Consider the following 15,890-nt stretch of genomic DNA (forward strand, 5'->3'; position numbering starts at 1 on the left):
CCGGCCCGGCGGGGCCCGTCATTTCACTAGTTTCGAAATTTTCAAAAAACAGATAAGGGGGGACCCTTATGTGATTTTTTCGACCAAAAAAATTTTTTTCGAGTTTTTCGATCTTTTTTGATCAGACAGACAAACAATCCGAAATACGAAAAAAAAATGAAAAAAATTATATTGAGAGCTCAAAATTTGGCTCAAAAATACAGAATTTTTGACACCGGGCCTTCCGGGCCGGGCCCGGGCCTTGAAAATTTCCTCAGGCCCGGCTCGGAATTTTACAAGTATGTAAAAAACTCTGAAAAAGTAGAAAATGGAAAGAGTATTCTGGTACAAAAAATCGGAACTGTGGAAGAAAAACGCCAGTGACCGTGGCCGAAGGTCCCACAACGATATCTACACTGAAAACGTGTTCATTTTCAAGATTTATTTTCTAGTTTTTTCTCTTTTTTTAGATAATATTCAATGATTAAAGCCGGAAAGTAAAAATATTTCTAGGTTACGGTAGTTGTCGTCGTGGGACCTTGGGCCACAGCATGGGCCACCGGCATTTCTCTTCCACACCTCTGTTTTTTAACCAGAATAATACTCGGCAGATAAAACGAAATGTGTGAACTCGAGAGTGTGTAGAAATGAATGGTCATAAAAATGAAATGAATCTGACGAGAGCCGGGTCAGGGTGAGAAACGCAGAGAAAAAATAAGAAAAATACGTCATGGGATGCTGTAATGGGTTTTTTCTTTATAGGATACTGTAATGGTTCTGTTTACAGAAGACATTTTCGAAAAGGTACGGAGAGATACTGTAATTGGGTGTTTACGGGGAAATTTTTGAAAAGGCGTGGACGGATACTGTAATGGGTTATTCAAAAAAATTCGAAAGGTTTGAAGAATTTCACTGTAAACCTAACCATTACAGTATCCCTGGAAATATGGAGTAAAAAACTGCAAAATATGGTCCTTCAAACGGTTATTAGAATTTTAACACTAGATTCTCGATACTGTGCAGAATGAGAAACAGCGCAAGATCTTTCAGGAAAAAAATGCTCCCGGGACTCCGACTAAAAACTTTGACTACATCAAAATGAGTAGCAATTGATATAAATTCACATAGCCCCTACAATTTTCAACTTTTGCGCAAATTAAAAATAAACCGGAAAGCTTTTTTGAGATTTTAATGTTTTTGAATCGAGTTATCAAAGATTGGTTGGTACATCTATTGAAAATATAAACCCATTTTTTCGCTTCTAAAGTTTGAAAATTTTCAAAAAAAAAAATCTTTTTACCGTTCAAACTGTAAATTGATAATCAAAAAACGAGGAAAAACATTCGAGTAGTTTTCCTCAAAAAGTAGGAAATAATTTCCGTGGATAATACTACATCGACACTCTTTCAGTATACATAATCAGCCTAATTAGCACCACTCAATGTCAGAGAAACTCGCGGTGTAAAAATGACACATGTTTTTGTGTTATTGTTCAAAACCTCGCAGAGAACAGGCGACCGCGACGCGACACGCGACGCAACTGAAATTTCGCATAAGTGAGTAATCGTATGGATAGTCTTACGAAATACTGGATCACGAGAATGGTCCCATTCCAGACATGCAAAAACGCAATAAGCGACAAGCGAGACAAAAAATAATTTGTCAAGGCCAGACAGGACTCTAGACAGGATGTTTTGATTTGTTCTAGAAAGTGTAGAAAGTGAAAGTCATTTTCTGTCTTCGATTTGCATCGTGGAAGCTGGTACCATGGTACCACTACACTGAATCGACCTGATCACTTTAAGATAAAATTGTTTTTTTCAAAATCTAGAGATCTATATGCACTGATATTCAAATTTTATGAGTTTAAGTGATAATTCAGAATGATGCCTATCTATAATCTCCCAGAAGAGCACAAAATAACCAATAGGATTAGTGACCTCATCGGACATGTACTTTCTTGGAACTCTAAATGTAGGTAAGAAAAACTAAGAAGAAGAGAAACAGATGTTTCAAAAAGAGGGAGAATTAAGACAAGCCGGGCCCATCATCTGCCCTTTTGGCACATTGTTTACTCAATCTTCAACGTCTATTCAAGAAAAAAGTGACGTAATTTATGAACTGATTGAAATGGGAATGGCTTTTTGAATTCAAAATTGTAGTTGAGTCAATAAAAGCAATATCAAAATATAATGAACAATTTTCAATTCGTTGAATTAGATAGTCTTTGGAAAATTAGGCTCACGATTTTTAGGTTTATTTTTTCGACGCTCTTTTCTTTTTTCAAAAATGCATCCCTTGAGAAATTCCGATTAATGATAAGAAAGATATGAAAAACAGGAGAACATTCTGATAAACAATTAACCAAGTGCCTTGGGATATTCTAAATATGCTAATTTTTACATGAACAAAAAATAGGAGAGCAGACATTTCAACTATTGGAGCAAGAGATTTGAATCTTTATCAGAAATGTGTCGGAGGCACGTTTTTAGAGAGATTATGATCAGAAAATGGGAATTTTCTGATTTGATTACAGGTAAATGCATATCGGTCGAAAATGTTACTTTTTTAACACCGGTGGCCGTAGCCGAAGGTACAGAGACAACTACCGTAACCTAAAAATTACGACAACTACCATAACTTAAAAATAACACAATTTGCAGGAACCTGAAAATAACGATAATTACCATAACCTAGAATAAGGACAAATACCGTAACCTAAAAAAGACAACTGCCGAAACCGAGAAATAACAAAAACTACTGTAGCCTGTAAATAAAGACAATTACAGTAACCTAAAAATGACGACAACCACCGTAATCTAAAAATAGCGTCAATTACAGTAACCTAAAAACAATAAACAACTACCGTAATCTGAAAATAATGACAATTACCGTAACCAAAAAATAACAAAACAGTCATAACCTAAAAATACCGACAACTACCGTAACTCAAAACAAATGAAAAGTACCGTAACCTAAAAACGAAAAATACCGTAACTCAAAACTGATGACAAGTAACGTAACCTAAAAATAACGTCAACTACCGTAACTCAAAACAAATGAAAAGTACCGTAACCTAAAAATAACGCAAATTACCGTAACCTGAAGGTAACGTCAAATACTGTAACCCTAAAATAAAGTCAACTACCGTCACCTAGCAATAACAACATTTATCGTAACTTAAGAATAACAAAAACTGCCGTAACATAAAAATAGCGACAACTACCGCAACCTAAAATGTTTTTTTCTGAATTTATTCTCTTGATTTTCGTGTGTTTTTGGACATTTTTCCCTATTGCAAATTTTAACTTTTTGACTTGTTTGTGGAATAATAACCGAAAAATCAGTAAAAAACGAAAAATAAATTCTGTAAATTAAAATAGTTCCAGGTATCTGTGGTTATCATTTTTTTCAATGCTTATATTTATTGTGTTAGAATAATAATTAGAATGCTAATTTTAATGTTGAAATTGGGAACTTTAAAACTGAAAAAGAACCTTAAAACTTCAAATGAGAACTTTAAAATTAGAAATGTTCAAAAGATTTGCGACTATTCAGATCTCCAATTTTTTTAATGGGAACAATAAAACTTTCAAATAACAAAACTTCATATAGCTGAATAAAAAAGTACAAGATATGATAAGACGAAGTGCATGATCATTCGAAAAATAAGTCGAGATCATGCCAAAATCCATAGGAAGGAAGTGTCTGCTTTTTTGGTTTTATCACTCAAAAAGATGATCCGTGTTTGGGACTCCGTGTAAGAAGGATGATACGCTGTCTGCAATTTTTATCTATGAATAAGGAACAATGATGTTAGATTACCATTGGGGTTGCGAACTTTGAAGGTAACGTTTTTGGAGTTTAGTTCCTGACCAATTTTAAGGAGAGTATTGGCTCCAGATAAATCGATATTCGATACACCTTTCATGTCGAAGATTACTGTTTTCTGAAACTTCAGAACTAACTATCAGCTTTCAGTGCATTCACAAACCTCTTGAATTTTTTCTGGAATCATTGGAATGTCTTCTCCCTCTGCTGGCTTGGATTCTGTTCCAAACTTTCGGTCTACAATTTTCTGAATTTTCTTTTCGAATCGTTCGCAACTGAAATAGAATAATGACGACGCATAGAAGACCACGCACGTTTTTTGTCTGCAAAAAATATTCATTTGAAACTTCCAAAATTGTCTCTCCATACCCAGACTCTTCCTCGTCCTCCAGAAGCGTCGGACTTGATCTGCAAAAAAAAAATGAACGGTCATGATTTGAAATTGTCTACAAATAAAAGTTCATTGAACGGGAAGTCTCTATGGTCAGTGTTTCTTTGCAAACGCATGGAGAGCCCCCCGCGTTGAGTCGCCCAGACACAAGTGCGTGTCAGAACCTGTAGAAGAGAGGGGAGTGCACAACACACACGCGAGAAACATTCGAGTATCTTGTTCCGGATTTACGAGCAAATGCCAATAGACGGCTATTGTATAGTGGCACCCACGCTGCAGTGATTGAAAACTGAAGGCGATCCCATTGCCGACTCAAAGAAAATAGTTGATGTGTGTGTTCGGTTTTTTTCTGATTTTCATTCCTTGCTCTTTCTAGGGCTTTCCCACAGTTTTCGCACTTTTGGGTAGACTCTATCGAAGTTCAGCACTTTTTTAAAAGAATTTGCCTGATTTTCATTTTATCTAATTCTTGTTTTATCAGCGTTTCAAACAAAAAACAGGTACAAATGCAATATTCCGTATTTTCTTTAACAGAAGCCCACACATAGTTTTGAGCACAATTATCCCCTCTGAAAAATGTGATAATTTCTTCAACCGATAAATCACTGATAGAAATATCACCAATACTTTATCAGCTCACGATGTTTTGATATCTTTCACAATAATCGAGATAATTGAGCTCAAAATTGACGATTTGAGTAGGCTGATATTAAAGGAAATATGGTATATTTCTTATCTTATATAATTTTGGTCTTATCACTGACCTCATCAGGAAGACGTACGCATGCAATGAACATAGCACCTATAGGATCGCAACTTGTCAATTTAATAAATGAATTTATTTGGTTTCAGATAAATCTAATTTTCACCAATCTCTTACCATGTTAAATACAGTATTTCCTCTAATGGAAGCCCATCAAAATTTCTCGATTATCTCGATTCTCGCAAAAGGTATCAAAAAGATGTTAACAGAAAAAAATTTTGGTGATATTACGGTAAAAAATTTAACAGCTTAAAAATTCTCCTATATTTCATAGGAATTGAAATAATTTCGTTTGAAACAGTTTGAGATTCATTCGAAAAAATACTATATTTAACATTTTGTTCATTTTTATTCCGAACAATGTCTTTATCCAGAATGATAGGTTCTAATGCAATGTAGATAAAAAGATCATATTGGTCCGAAAATTGCCGGCCTACATTTTTTGGCGGTTTTTCCTCCAGAAAAATTATTTCCAACAAAAGTGGACTACCGTATGCGCTCTAGTATGTGAAAGCCCACCCAACCCTGGCCCTTTAAGCTCACTTGCCACAGTTCTTATGAAAGATATGAAAAATCGGTCAACTGAAAAAATTTTAGTGATAATTTATCAATTGCACTTTGGAGTTATCTTTCGAGAGAGCCGAGATAATTGAGCTCGAAGTGCCCGTATAGGGTGGGCTTCTATTACAGCACTTTATGATAATTCAGTGGATTCAAGATAAATTTGGTCGTCAGGATTTTTATTGTGGCAACTCTTTTATTACAAATTTTCAATGCAAATTCAGAATTTTTTGTTATTTTTTCTTATTCCTGATTTTTTGATTCGTTACCGTGTCCTTCCCAGTTGTATAGTATTTCCTTCCTATTTGCAAAGAACTCCCAATTTTTTGTGACCACCCAGTATGTGCCCTCCGTCCTTTTGATCTCAAGAAATGCAACAATAGCTCTTTCAAAAGTACAACAGATGTTCTTTATATTGCACCCGAAAAAACCCTACCAATGTTTTTTTTCTCCATCCTTTCATAGAAAATGAGTCAATACCTATTTTTCTTCCCGTTTTTTCACCTCACTTTCATCACAACTCTTGATTTCACGGTCGATTTTAATCTGAGATCCTATTCAAAAACATGTTTGGAGGCATCAGCACCTCCCTCCTCCCAAACCTCCGGGGGGGGGGCAAAAAGTGTTCATCATCGAAAATTTCTGTGATGGTGAGAAAATCAGGAGGGTCAATAGAACTAGTGAGACTCTATTTGCATTGAAATCGCCACTGGGAGGGGAGGAAAGGCGAGAGGCGAACGGAAAATATTCAGAACTAGAAGAAAAAGACTTGATCGTCTGGCTTCGATGGCGCCCGCTCTGATTTCTGTCTCATCACTTTTCTCTTGTGATTTGAAACTGAAGCAGCAGTTGTACTTTTTCTCTTTCTAGCTTGTGATACTTTTCTTCCTCGTTTTTTGTAATAAATTGACAGCTAGACACACGACGGAGTAGTATATTTTTCATTATTTTTCAGGATGAGAGTCTTGAGTTTCCTAGTTATTACGATTGTATCGCCAGTTTACTGTTCCGGATATTATGATGGAGCGAGATGGCACTGTGGGATCAACAAACTGACAGAGACGATATCAGAATGGCTGGCAAAACCATTTGATTATCATGGTAAGCAGTTTTTTTGCAAAAATTACCATAAAAACTATAGCAAAATTTAAACTTTCCCCAATTCATCTGGGTTCTTCTTAAAAGCATACTTGCAACGGGCAGGGCTTTTTTCAGAATTTTCCAGGGCCCGGCTCGGGTTTTCAGTAACTAATTTTTCCTGTCTTTTCAAAAAAATTTTTCGGGGTCAACTGAAAAAATGGACGATTTTTCTGCCGAGTAAAAAACTTTTCAAGATAAAAGTGTCCATAAAAAATTGTTTTTTTTTCACAAAAAAATTTGAAAAAATGTCTGAAATTTCGAAAAAATTTTCAAATTTGGAAAACCCGCCGGGCCGAGGAGTCACAAGCCCGGGCCCTGATTTTGAAAGTATGCTTTAACGTACCAAAAAAATAGTCAACAGTCAACATATTTTTGATAATATGACGGTTTTACCAGTTGACTACATTTTTAAATATATTTTACAGCAAATGAGATACTTGGGCTCAAAGTTGACGGTTTGAGGAGCTTTCTATAAGATTTTTAAAAACTTTTTTAAACAAAATCCAAATTTTGGACCTCAAAATCCCCATATTCTATATATCAGGTGTCAATCAGTGCTGTCACGCTCATGATGAGCACTACTATCACCACACACTATCCAGAGAAGATGCAGATCGAGTATTCTGCGAATGTCTGGATCAGAACACTAATTGGTAGGTTTTTCTTCTATGAAAATTTTAAAGGTGTAAATACCGTACCGACTAAAATTTATCTTCAAGATAGAACGGCTAAAAATATAGTAAATGATGTTGAATGAGACTGAAAATGCCCAGGTGCTGTAAACACATATAAAGCTTTAATTTTGTAGTTGACAATCTCTTCGTACATACAGTACTGGCCAAAAAGGTATTCGCAAATAGTTTTTCGAGCATAACTTTTCTGAAACTTCCCGATCAATCTGATATTTTAAGACAAAGTTTAAAACGGTAAAAGAAACTGATTCAACAACAAGAATAGTCAAAATTTCAAAAAATTGAAAAAAAATCGAAAAATTCATGAAAATTGCAAAAAACCGGTAAATGGAACTTTGACTTCTGAGATCTGGATAGACCGGTAAACGAAAAATAATAATAGAAAATGAATAAAATAGCTTTAGTACTTCGTTGGGAAGCCTTTGGCGTCGATTACCGTTTGACATCTTCTTGGCATCGAGTCGAGAAGGGTGTCGATGACAGACATCGGGATGGCCTGCCAGACATCTTGGAGTTGGTCGAACTTCTGGTTGGCATTCGAGGCACGAACCCCTCTAAGCTGTCTCTCGACATGCTCCCAGAGGTGTTCGATCGGATTCAAGTCCGGAGATTGACTTGGCCAGTCCAGAAGATCCACGTGGCGGCGTCGGAACCACTCCTTGATGTGCTTCGAGGTGTGCTTCGGGTCGTTATCCTGTTGGAAAACGAACGCCCGGCCCACAGTAGACCTTGCCCAGGGTCTCATTGTGTTCTCCAAGATGTCTTCATACACAAAGCGATCCATGATGCTTGTAATTCTTCTCAGGCCGATTGAAGTCCCAGAGAAGCAGCCCCAGACCATCACCGATCCACCTCCATGCTTGACGGTTTGGAGCTGGTAGCTGGGATCGAACCGACATCCAACCGGACGGCGAATCCACTTGATACCGTCAGTACCGAACAGATTGAACTTGGATTCGTCGCTGAACACGTGATTAGCCCAATCCTGACGTCCCCAGTGGAGATGAGCTCTGGCCCATGCTACGCGGGCGATTCTGTTCTTCTTGCTGATCGATGGTTTCTTAGCTGGCCGTCGTCCATGGAGTCCAGCATCTTGAAGACGTCTTCTGACGGTTCTCAGGGATGGTGTGACTTCATTTGGAGTCTTCACGACCATCTGAATGTCCGTAGAACTCCTCTGGGGATCCTCTCTTGAAACTCGGACGATGTTCCGATCCATGTTCTTCGACGTGATACGCGGTCTTCCAGGCGATTTTCGCTCCACCAAGGCTCCCTAAACATTTTTTCCATAACTATACTATTTTTGAATATTACCTCATCCCGAAACTGCTTTAAGATCTTCTCGATGGCACGTTTAGTAACATTGAACTGCTGCGCCAAGAGGTCCTTGGAACATCCACTTCTGAAGCCGATGACGATGGCTTTACGGATGTCCTGAGAGATGTTTTTTTTTCCGAGGGGTCTGGCCATGTCTGTAAACAGTTTTAAATACATAGGAGCCAAAACCAACATTCTTAGAAACCATAATATCCAAAAATATAAAAATATGAAAAAAGTGAAAAAACGAAAAAATTGAAAAAATTGAAAAAAACAAAAAATTTCTGAAAATGATGCAATTTCCTTGTACGCAATTTGTCGTCACCGTGTACGACATGCACAGTAAAATTTTCAGATCGATCCCTTAAGTTTCAGCAAAGTTACTCTCAAAAAACCGTTTGCGAATACCTTTTTGGCCAGTACTGTATTCATCTAAATAAGTGATACAGCTTCTGACGAACCAAATTAAAAAATTATTGGAAAAATGATCAGGTTCAAAAACTTGACACTTTTAATCATACTTGTAATCCGGGCCTTTGCCGGGCCTTCGCGGGCCCGGCCATATCTTTTTTCAGAATCAATATTTTCTAACTGACTAAATTATTTATGATAAAACTCGACGAGTACTACAAAATAATACTATTTGGAAAACTGTATCTTGTCTATGAACAAAGTTACAGGCCATAAAGTGTCTTTGCAGGACCCGCGAAGGACCGGAAAACGCCCGGATTACAAGTATGATTTTAAGCAATTCATTTAGTTTTGATAAATTTGAAAAATGCTGTATTTTCTATAGTTGAGGTCAAACGTTGCGCGCGATTTGCGTTTAGTTATTCTATGAGAGATAACAGAAAGCTGTCAACTGATAAAATATTAGTAATATTTTGACAAATAATATATCAGTTAAAAATGCTTCGGTGTTTTTTTCAAAGAACCGAGATAATGGAGCTCAAAAAAAACGTATAGCTCTTATCAAATTACTATAAAAGTTATGCATCACAAAGTATTTTTTTAAAATCCCGAAAACCCTAATTTTTATTCTTCAATTTACTAACAAACCCGTAATTTTAGGTTTGTCCGCAATTTGGTCGAGCCTATTTTCTGCAAATCCGTTCAAACTTACGCAATCTGGCAAAAGTTCACAAACCAAGATCCATGGTCGGCTCCTTACACGACAACTCCTCGCACCACCACCACAACTCAGACTCCACTTAATTACTACCTAGAACTTTTGCGTCAGCGCGAAAGGGAATATGAGTTGAGAAAACAGGAAGAGCTCAGAAGACGAGAGGAAATGGAGCGAGAGAATGAAAAGTTCAGACAGGAATGGAATCTCTATCAGCAACTCAAAAAGCAGAAAATGGAGTTTGAGTGGAACAAATAGCTTCTGTTTTTCATATTATTTAGATTTTTCATTTTGCCAACCATCTGGTTCATTGAACTGGTAAATTCCTTCTTTCTTAATTTTTACGCAAGTCCTATTTCTTCTTATTTTCAAAAATAGTTCGCACCTCTGAATTCTTAAAACTGAAAACAACAAAGCTGCTACTGCTCCAATGAACAGTCCAGGAACCACATCCAAGCATACTGTAGATAAGAAGGTGATTGAGAAAATTGCCTGAAAATTTTAATTCAAAAACATATTATTATAACCTAAATCATTTACCCAATCATATTTTGAAATTCTCCATAGTGTCCAAAAGTTTGTCAAATGTAGAAACATGCCTCGAAGTGCGACAATAACAATGCACGAGAGGAAACACTGAATATTCCCTATTTATTTTTAATCTCAAAATTTTCACTCACCGTTGGAAGGTTTTCCAGCAGAGGTCCTATGAAAAATAGAACCAATGTTAACACCATAGCAGCAAATATCGCCGAGATCTGAAATTATAAAAAATTCTACTTATCCTTTTGTACAATAAATTATCATCTCTTTTTTTGTTGTCCCATTGTCTCTTTCATCCCTAAAAACATGACGTTTCTCTCTCTCTCTTTTTTCCAATAATTTGGTTTGAAATACTTTTGAAATATTAAAGAATTTTAATGAACCAAGCATTGATATTTCTGGCCTATGGTTTTAAGCTTTTCTACCCATTTTAATGTCTGTAATCTTGCTCAATTAAGTATAGTTCCGGCCAATGGATATAGGAAAACACAATTTTCGGTGAATTTTCGCTCATTTTAATCATTATCAGGAGTCTAAAAGATTTGAAAAGCGCAAAACAGGCTTTGATTGAAATTTTTGAATTCACAGAATTTTTTGAAAATTCCTATTTTGTCAGCTATTCGCCCATTTTTTACAGGCACCTGTTTTTTCATGTTTCAGTACAAAAATTGGCTGAAAAGGGGTGTTTTTCAAAAATCTACAGTCAGCTAAAGAACCGGAAATTTTCGAAAAATTATGTGAATGCGAAGTTTGCATTCTAGGCCGATTTTACACACTTTAACCCTTTGCAAAGTGATCGGAAACTTGACAGCCGAGCTCCGGACCCTTGAAAGTGATTGAAATATCCCCAAATAAACTGAAAAAAACATCTTATTGACCGATACTATATATTCCAAAGTATTTGAAAAAGGTTTGAAATATCAAAATTTTACAACGAGGTGAAGTTTTTGAAATATTGCAAACTGTTTCTCAAAAGATTATAATTTGAAGGAAAATTCTAAACCTGAAAATTTCGAATTTTTCATTTTTAATTAGATATCGAAGAGCTGACCGAACATTATGATTTTCTGAGTTTTTTCTCATTTTCACTTTTTTTTCTCAAAATTTCTTGTTTATTTGATTTGGACTTTGTACCTCAGTTCCCTACCAATAGTTTCAAAAGTTCAATAATCTTCAGCATTTTCGATTTTCCCAAAACAATTTGCTCCATTAAATCCAACCATCAGATCAAAGTGTACAGAAGGATGGCCCTCGGGCGGGAGAAATGAAAAAAACAAAAGAAAAATTTCAGCACGCGTTCCTAGTTCCTTGTTGCTGGAAGATTGAGGGGGGGGGGGTCTAATGGATTTGTGTCCTTCTTATACCCCCTATTGTTGATCACCGTTTGATCATTGGAGATTTTCATCTTTTTTTTTCATTCCACGATATTTTTGAAAACCGTTTATTGATGAATTTCCATTCCAGGTGCCGCCTCATTTGCATTTCCCTCTCAAAACAAATCAAAATCCATTTTTCGATCATGAAGTACAGTTTTCCGAAAAAGGAATTCACTGAAACTCGTTCTCTATCTCAGGTAAGATTCATGAAGTTTTAACTACAGTATACCCAGCTTCCTATAATTCTTTTTCATTTCTTTAATAAGACATGAAGAGCCAGAAGTAGTAGCTACAGTGAACCAAGAATACCAAGAATTTCGAATACCCAAGAATTTCGCCTTTTAATGCCTTATTTTTCTAGGAAGAAGAAACTTTCGGAATGTTCTCCTCTTGGTGGAAGTCCATGTGCTGCTGCTTCAACTTCCGTCGCGTCTACAACTCGGCAATGGCGGACCAGAACAACGACACTCCGTATCACGCCAACGATCGAGACGTCTTCTACGTCAACAACTCTCCAATTCAACCACTTTTTGTTTATGGATAACTAATTTTCCTATTTCTCTGTGCCTGTCCCCAAATATCTGTCCGATTATCTTGAGCCCCCTCGGTTTTCTTATACCGAACGAAGCAAAAATAAACCCCGAACGATTTCCAAACCTGAGTTTTTGTTCCTGCGTTATCATTGATAAGCGTTCGCGCCAATGCTGTGGATGCCGGCCAGCAGGGAAACATTGAGCAGAACGATGCAACAATTCCAAGGGCAAAGAATTCCTGTCTAACATTTATCACGTAGTCGTGTTTTTTGGCTATCACTTTTCCCATTGATACAGTAACCACTACAGAAACGATTGCAATAGCCAACGCGTCGCCGACAATTTTCCCGAATATGGAGACATCTGGGAGTGCAGGTGATGGAAAACTGAAAGCTTTGATGATTATATAATAAAAGACTAGACCAAAATTACCCAGTAGGAATATGTCCAACTATTTTCACATGATAATTTGAATTAATTGCAAAATAACTTGAGACAGCGGTTCCCACAACAATCTGAAATTTGATTCATGATGATTTCAAAATTTCTTCTCTACTCCTACCAAAAAGAGATCATAAGGAATTGGAATTCGAGTTTTAGCACAAAGAGTAGGGGTCAAATGATATTTCGCAATGTAGAGAATCACAATTGCCGCAATTGAGGCAGCCAACGTGACTTTATTTACTTTATCGTTCAGGATTGAGTTCAAGAGATCACGGTAGATCTAAAAATTGGATTTTTTTTGAAAAAGTGAGAGAATTTTGTGGAAAAGATGAGAACTGCACTATGACCTCAATTTTTCGATTTCTATTAAAAATAGGAAAGGAGTACGGTTCTATCAGAGGTACCGTAGGGGAACGTAGGGGTACAGTTCTATTAAAGGTGCCGGAAACTGTAATAGAAATGTTCCCTACCTTTTAATTTGAGCCAATTTTTCTCACTACCTGTCGAAGATATGAACAAGTTTTCAACTGATAAATTGTTTGTCATAATATCACCAATATTTTTTCAGCGATCAGTTTCTGATATCTCTCTCTCTCTCTCTCTCTCTCTCTCAGAAACCAAGGTAATTGAATTCAAAGTTCACGTATGGGGTGGGCTCCTATTAGAAAAAATATGAGGGTTTTTTTTTCAAAATTTGATTTCCACCGAATCAGAAAAAGACGGAAAACCAAGCAATATTTCTCGACTGTGCTTTGAAAATTTAACTCACAAAAAACAATTTTCCCATTCCTGTATGACGTGGCAGCGCCACCCCAAGAATTTTATTGAGTTGAGCAGTTAGGACATGTACTGCGGCTCCAGTGGTGAATCCGAGGATTATCTGATCGGACAGGTAAGATATTAAGTAATTGGCTTTTATCAAACCCATGATGATCTGAAATTTAAAAAAGTTGTATCGAAAAATTTCAGATTTCTTTTTTTCCGACCTGTATCATTCTATCGCCAAACCCAACGATTTCACGACATCCACAGAAATTCCTTCGATTTCGCTTTTTGTCAAATTTGTCCCGTTCTGTGCCACAAGTTCTTGAGTCACTCGTAAATTACAAGATCCCGACATGAGACTGACCACAGCAAACACACCTGGAAAATTTTTTTTGGAATTTGCCATTTTTTTAATTACGTACCCAAAGAAACATGCCTGCTGGTCCCAAAAAACATGTAGATTAATGATGGGAATAAAGAAGTATATAATCCGTACACTGGTTTCAACCCGACTAATGAAGCATATGCCATACCTGAATTTTTAAATTTTTTTTTAATTTCTAATTCTTAAACGTCTCCTTGCCTTGTGGTACATGAAGAATTCCAACTGTGACTCCTCCGATTATATCATTAATAAGATTCTGTTTCACATCATAACTAGGTAGCCATTTTGTGATTGGTATAAAATCCCTCCATCCACTGGTTCCTTTTTTCATTTTCCTCAAATCGGATAATCATGTGATTAGATATTTTGAGAAAGAAAAAAAATAGAGAAAAAAAAATGAAAAAAGTGCAAAAAAATATAAGAGAAACGCAGTGATAAATAGTGTGTTGGGTGCGGAGAAAGAGCCGTTGAAAGAAGATATGCCTCTGGGCTCGGGCTCCGACTTGACACACACACACACACACACACAACATGAAAAAAAAACCAACCAGCGCATTGATTTTTTTCGAACAATTTGCTCATCTATTGTTTAGCATGCAACAAAATGTTGGAAAAAGCAATGTGAAATATGTATGATGTGATTTTTGAATCAACGACTTTTAAAAGTTGAAAAAAGGAAGAATAATGGAGAATGGGGTTGATGGAATGTGCGACGTCGTTGATAAGAAATAAAAGGAAATGCAAAGAAGAAGCAGAAAAACGAGCATTATCATATAAAAAAGAGAAGCACTACGGGTTGACAAATTTGATTATATGAGTTTGGGTAAACTTTGGAAGGAATGGTCTTGATTCGGAAAAAGAGGCAATTGAAAAAAAATGAAAAAAATCTCTTATCAAGGAATAATGAAAAATTGGCAATTTCCGGCTCTAGTTGGTTATTTTTGTTTCCAGAAAATTTGAGTCCTTCATTTTTTTGGTGCTTCTAATTTTCTCGGTTCATTTTTCTGTTTTCTATGATTTATTAAAGATAAAAATGAAAATAAACCTTTAAAAAATTTCCATGGACCAGAAAAAATTCTAAAATAGCACCTGAATAGTTCCAATGTGTATAAAATCGTTCCGAAAAATTTTTTTTTTTTGAAATTTCATATAAGTTGTTGTTAAGTCCTAGACCGGTCTTTTTTTAATTGCGAAGTTTGAAGTTCAAATTTCTCCAATAATTGAAACTTTCAGGTTTTTTTCAATCAGATTGTAACTGAAGAAGATAAAAAATGTTTTTTATTTTATTAATGCTCTACTACAATATGTACCACCATACACTTTTCCTTTGACCTCAGTTATCTGGGTTCCTGTGAAAATATCAACAATTTGTCAACTGGTAAAAGTTGGTGATATTATTACAATGGTTTTATCAGTGAACATATTTTTGATTTCTCTCGGAGGAATTGAGAAAATAGGGTTTGAAGGGTGTTGTTGTATTGGGTTACAAGCATTTAGGGTACATCAGTTATGCGTTTTCTCAATAGTCGAATTTTCCATCCCTCCCTCATTCCCAGATAAAACGTTTCTCTGTTTCCAAAGTGCACATCCAGGTTCAATCAAACCAATGTTATAAATTTCCTGCGGTCAAATCTTGCTCACCCTTATTTTTAACCCAAGATTCAATCAAATCCTTATCACTATTCGAAACCTCTTTGAACCGATGAGGTTGATCCCACTTATTCTCCTATTGCTAACCGCTAGAGCCGCTTCCTGGGAATGCGGCAGTGGATTCATATCTTCAAAATTATCATACGTGATAGCCGCACCTTTCGATAAACGCTGCGAGTTTTTAATTTTATTTTGGAGGGAACAATTACCGTAAAACCTCTAATAGAACGACACCCGGATCGTCCACTTTGAGCCTATATATCTCATTTTCTGTGAAAGATATCAAAAAGTGGCTAACTAGTAAAATGTTGCTGATATCCTGATAAACATTTTACTAGTTAACCACTTTTTGATATCTTTCAAATGAAGTGAGATATATAGGCTCAGAAGTGGA

At 36.2% G+C, this 15,890-nt stretch overlaps 2 protein-coding genes across 2 annotated transcripts; one reads left to right on the plus strand and one right to left on the minus strand.

Annotated features, from left to right (window-relative positions):
* Positions 1–3,704: 3,704 nt before the first annotated feature.
* Positions 3,705–13,992, minus strand: Cbr-sulp-7 (the record flags this gene model as incomplete). The annotated part of the gene is made up of 13 exons (XM_045239191.1): positions 3,705–3,760; positions 3,805–3,928; positions 3,974–4,133; positions 4,180–4,218; positions 10,186–10,292; positions 10,341–10,436; positions 10,481–10,558; positions 12,377–12,638; positions 12,685–12,767; positions 12,815–12,976; positions 13,466–13,630; positions 13,718–13,839; positions 13,884–13,992. 13 exons carry the CDS (start codon positions 13,990–13,992, stop codon positions 3,705–3,707), a joined length of 1,563 nt encoding a protein of 520 aa, XP_045096203.1.
* CBG17445 lies at positions 6,482–7,322 on the plus strand (the record flags this gene model as incomplete). Its single annotated transcript, XM_002643987.1, has 2 exons — positions 6,482–6,626; positions 7,210–7,322. The coding sequence occupies 2 exons, from the start codon at positions 6,482–6,484 to the stop codon at positions 7,320–7,322; spliced, it is 258 nt and encodes an 85-aa protein (XP_002644033.1).
* Positions 13,993–15,890: the final 1,898 nt, after the last annotated feature.

Source organism: Caenorhabditis briggsae (assembly GCF_000004555.2).
Source record: "Caenorhabditis briggsae complete genome, chrX, whole genome shotgun sequence".
Taxonomy (NCBI): domain Eukaryota; kingdom Metazoa; phylum Nematoda; class Chromadorea; order Rhabditida; family Rhabditidae; genus Caenorhabditis; species Caenorhabditis briggsae.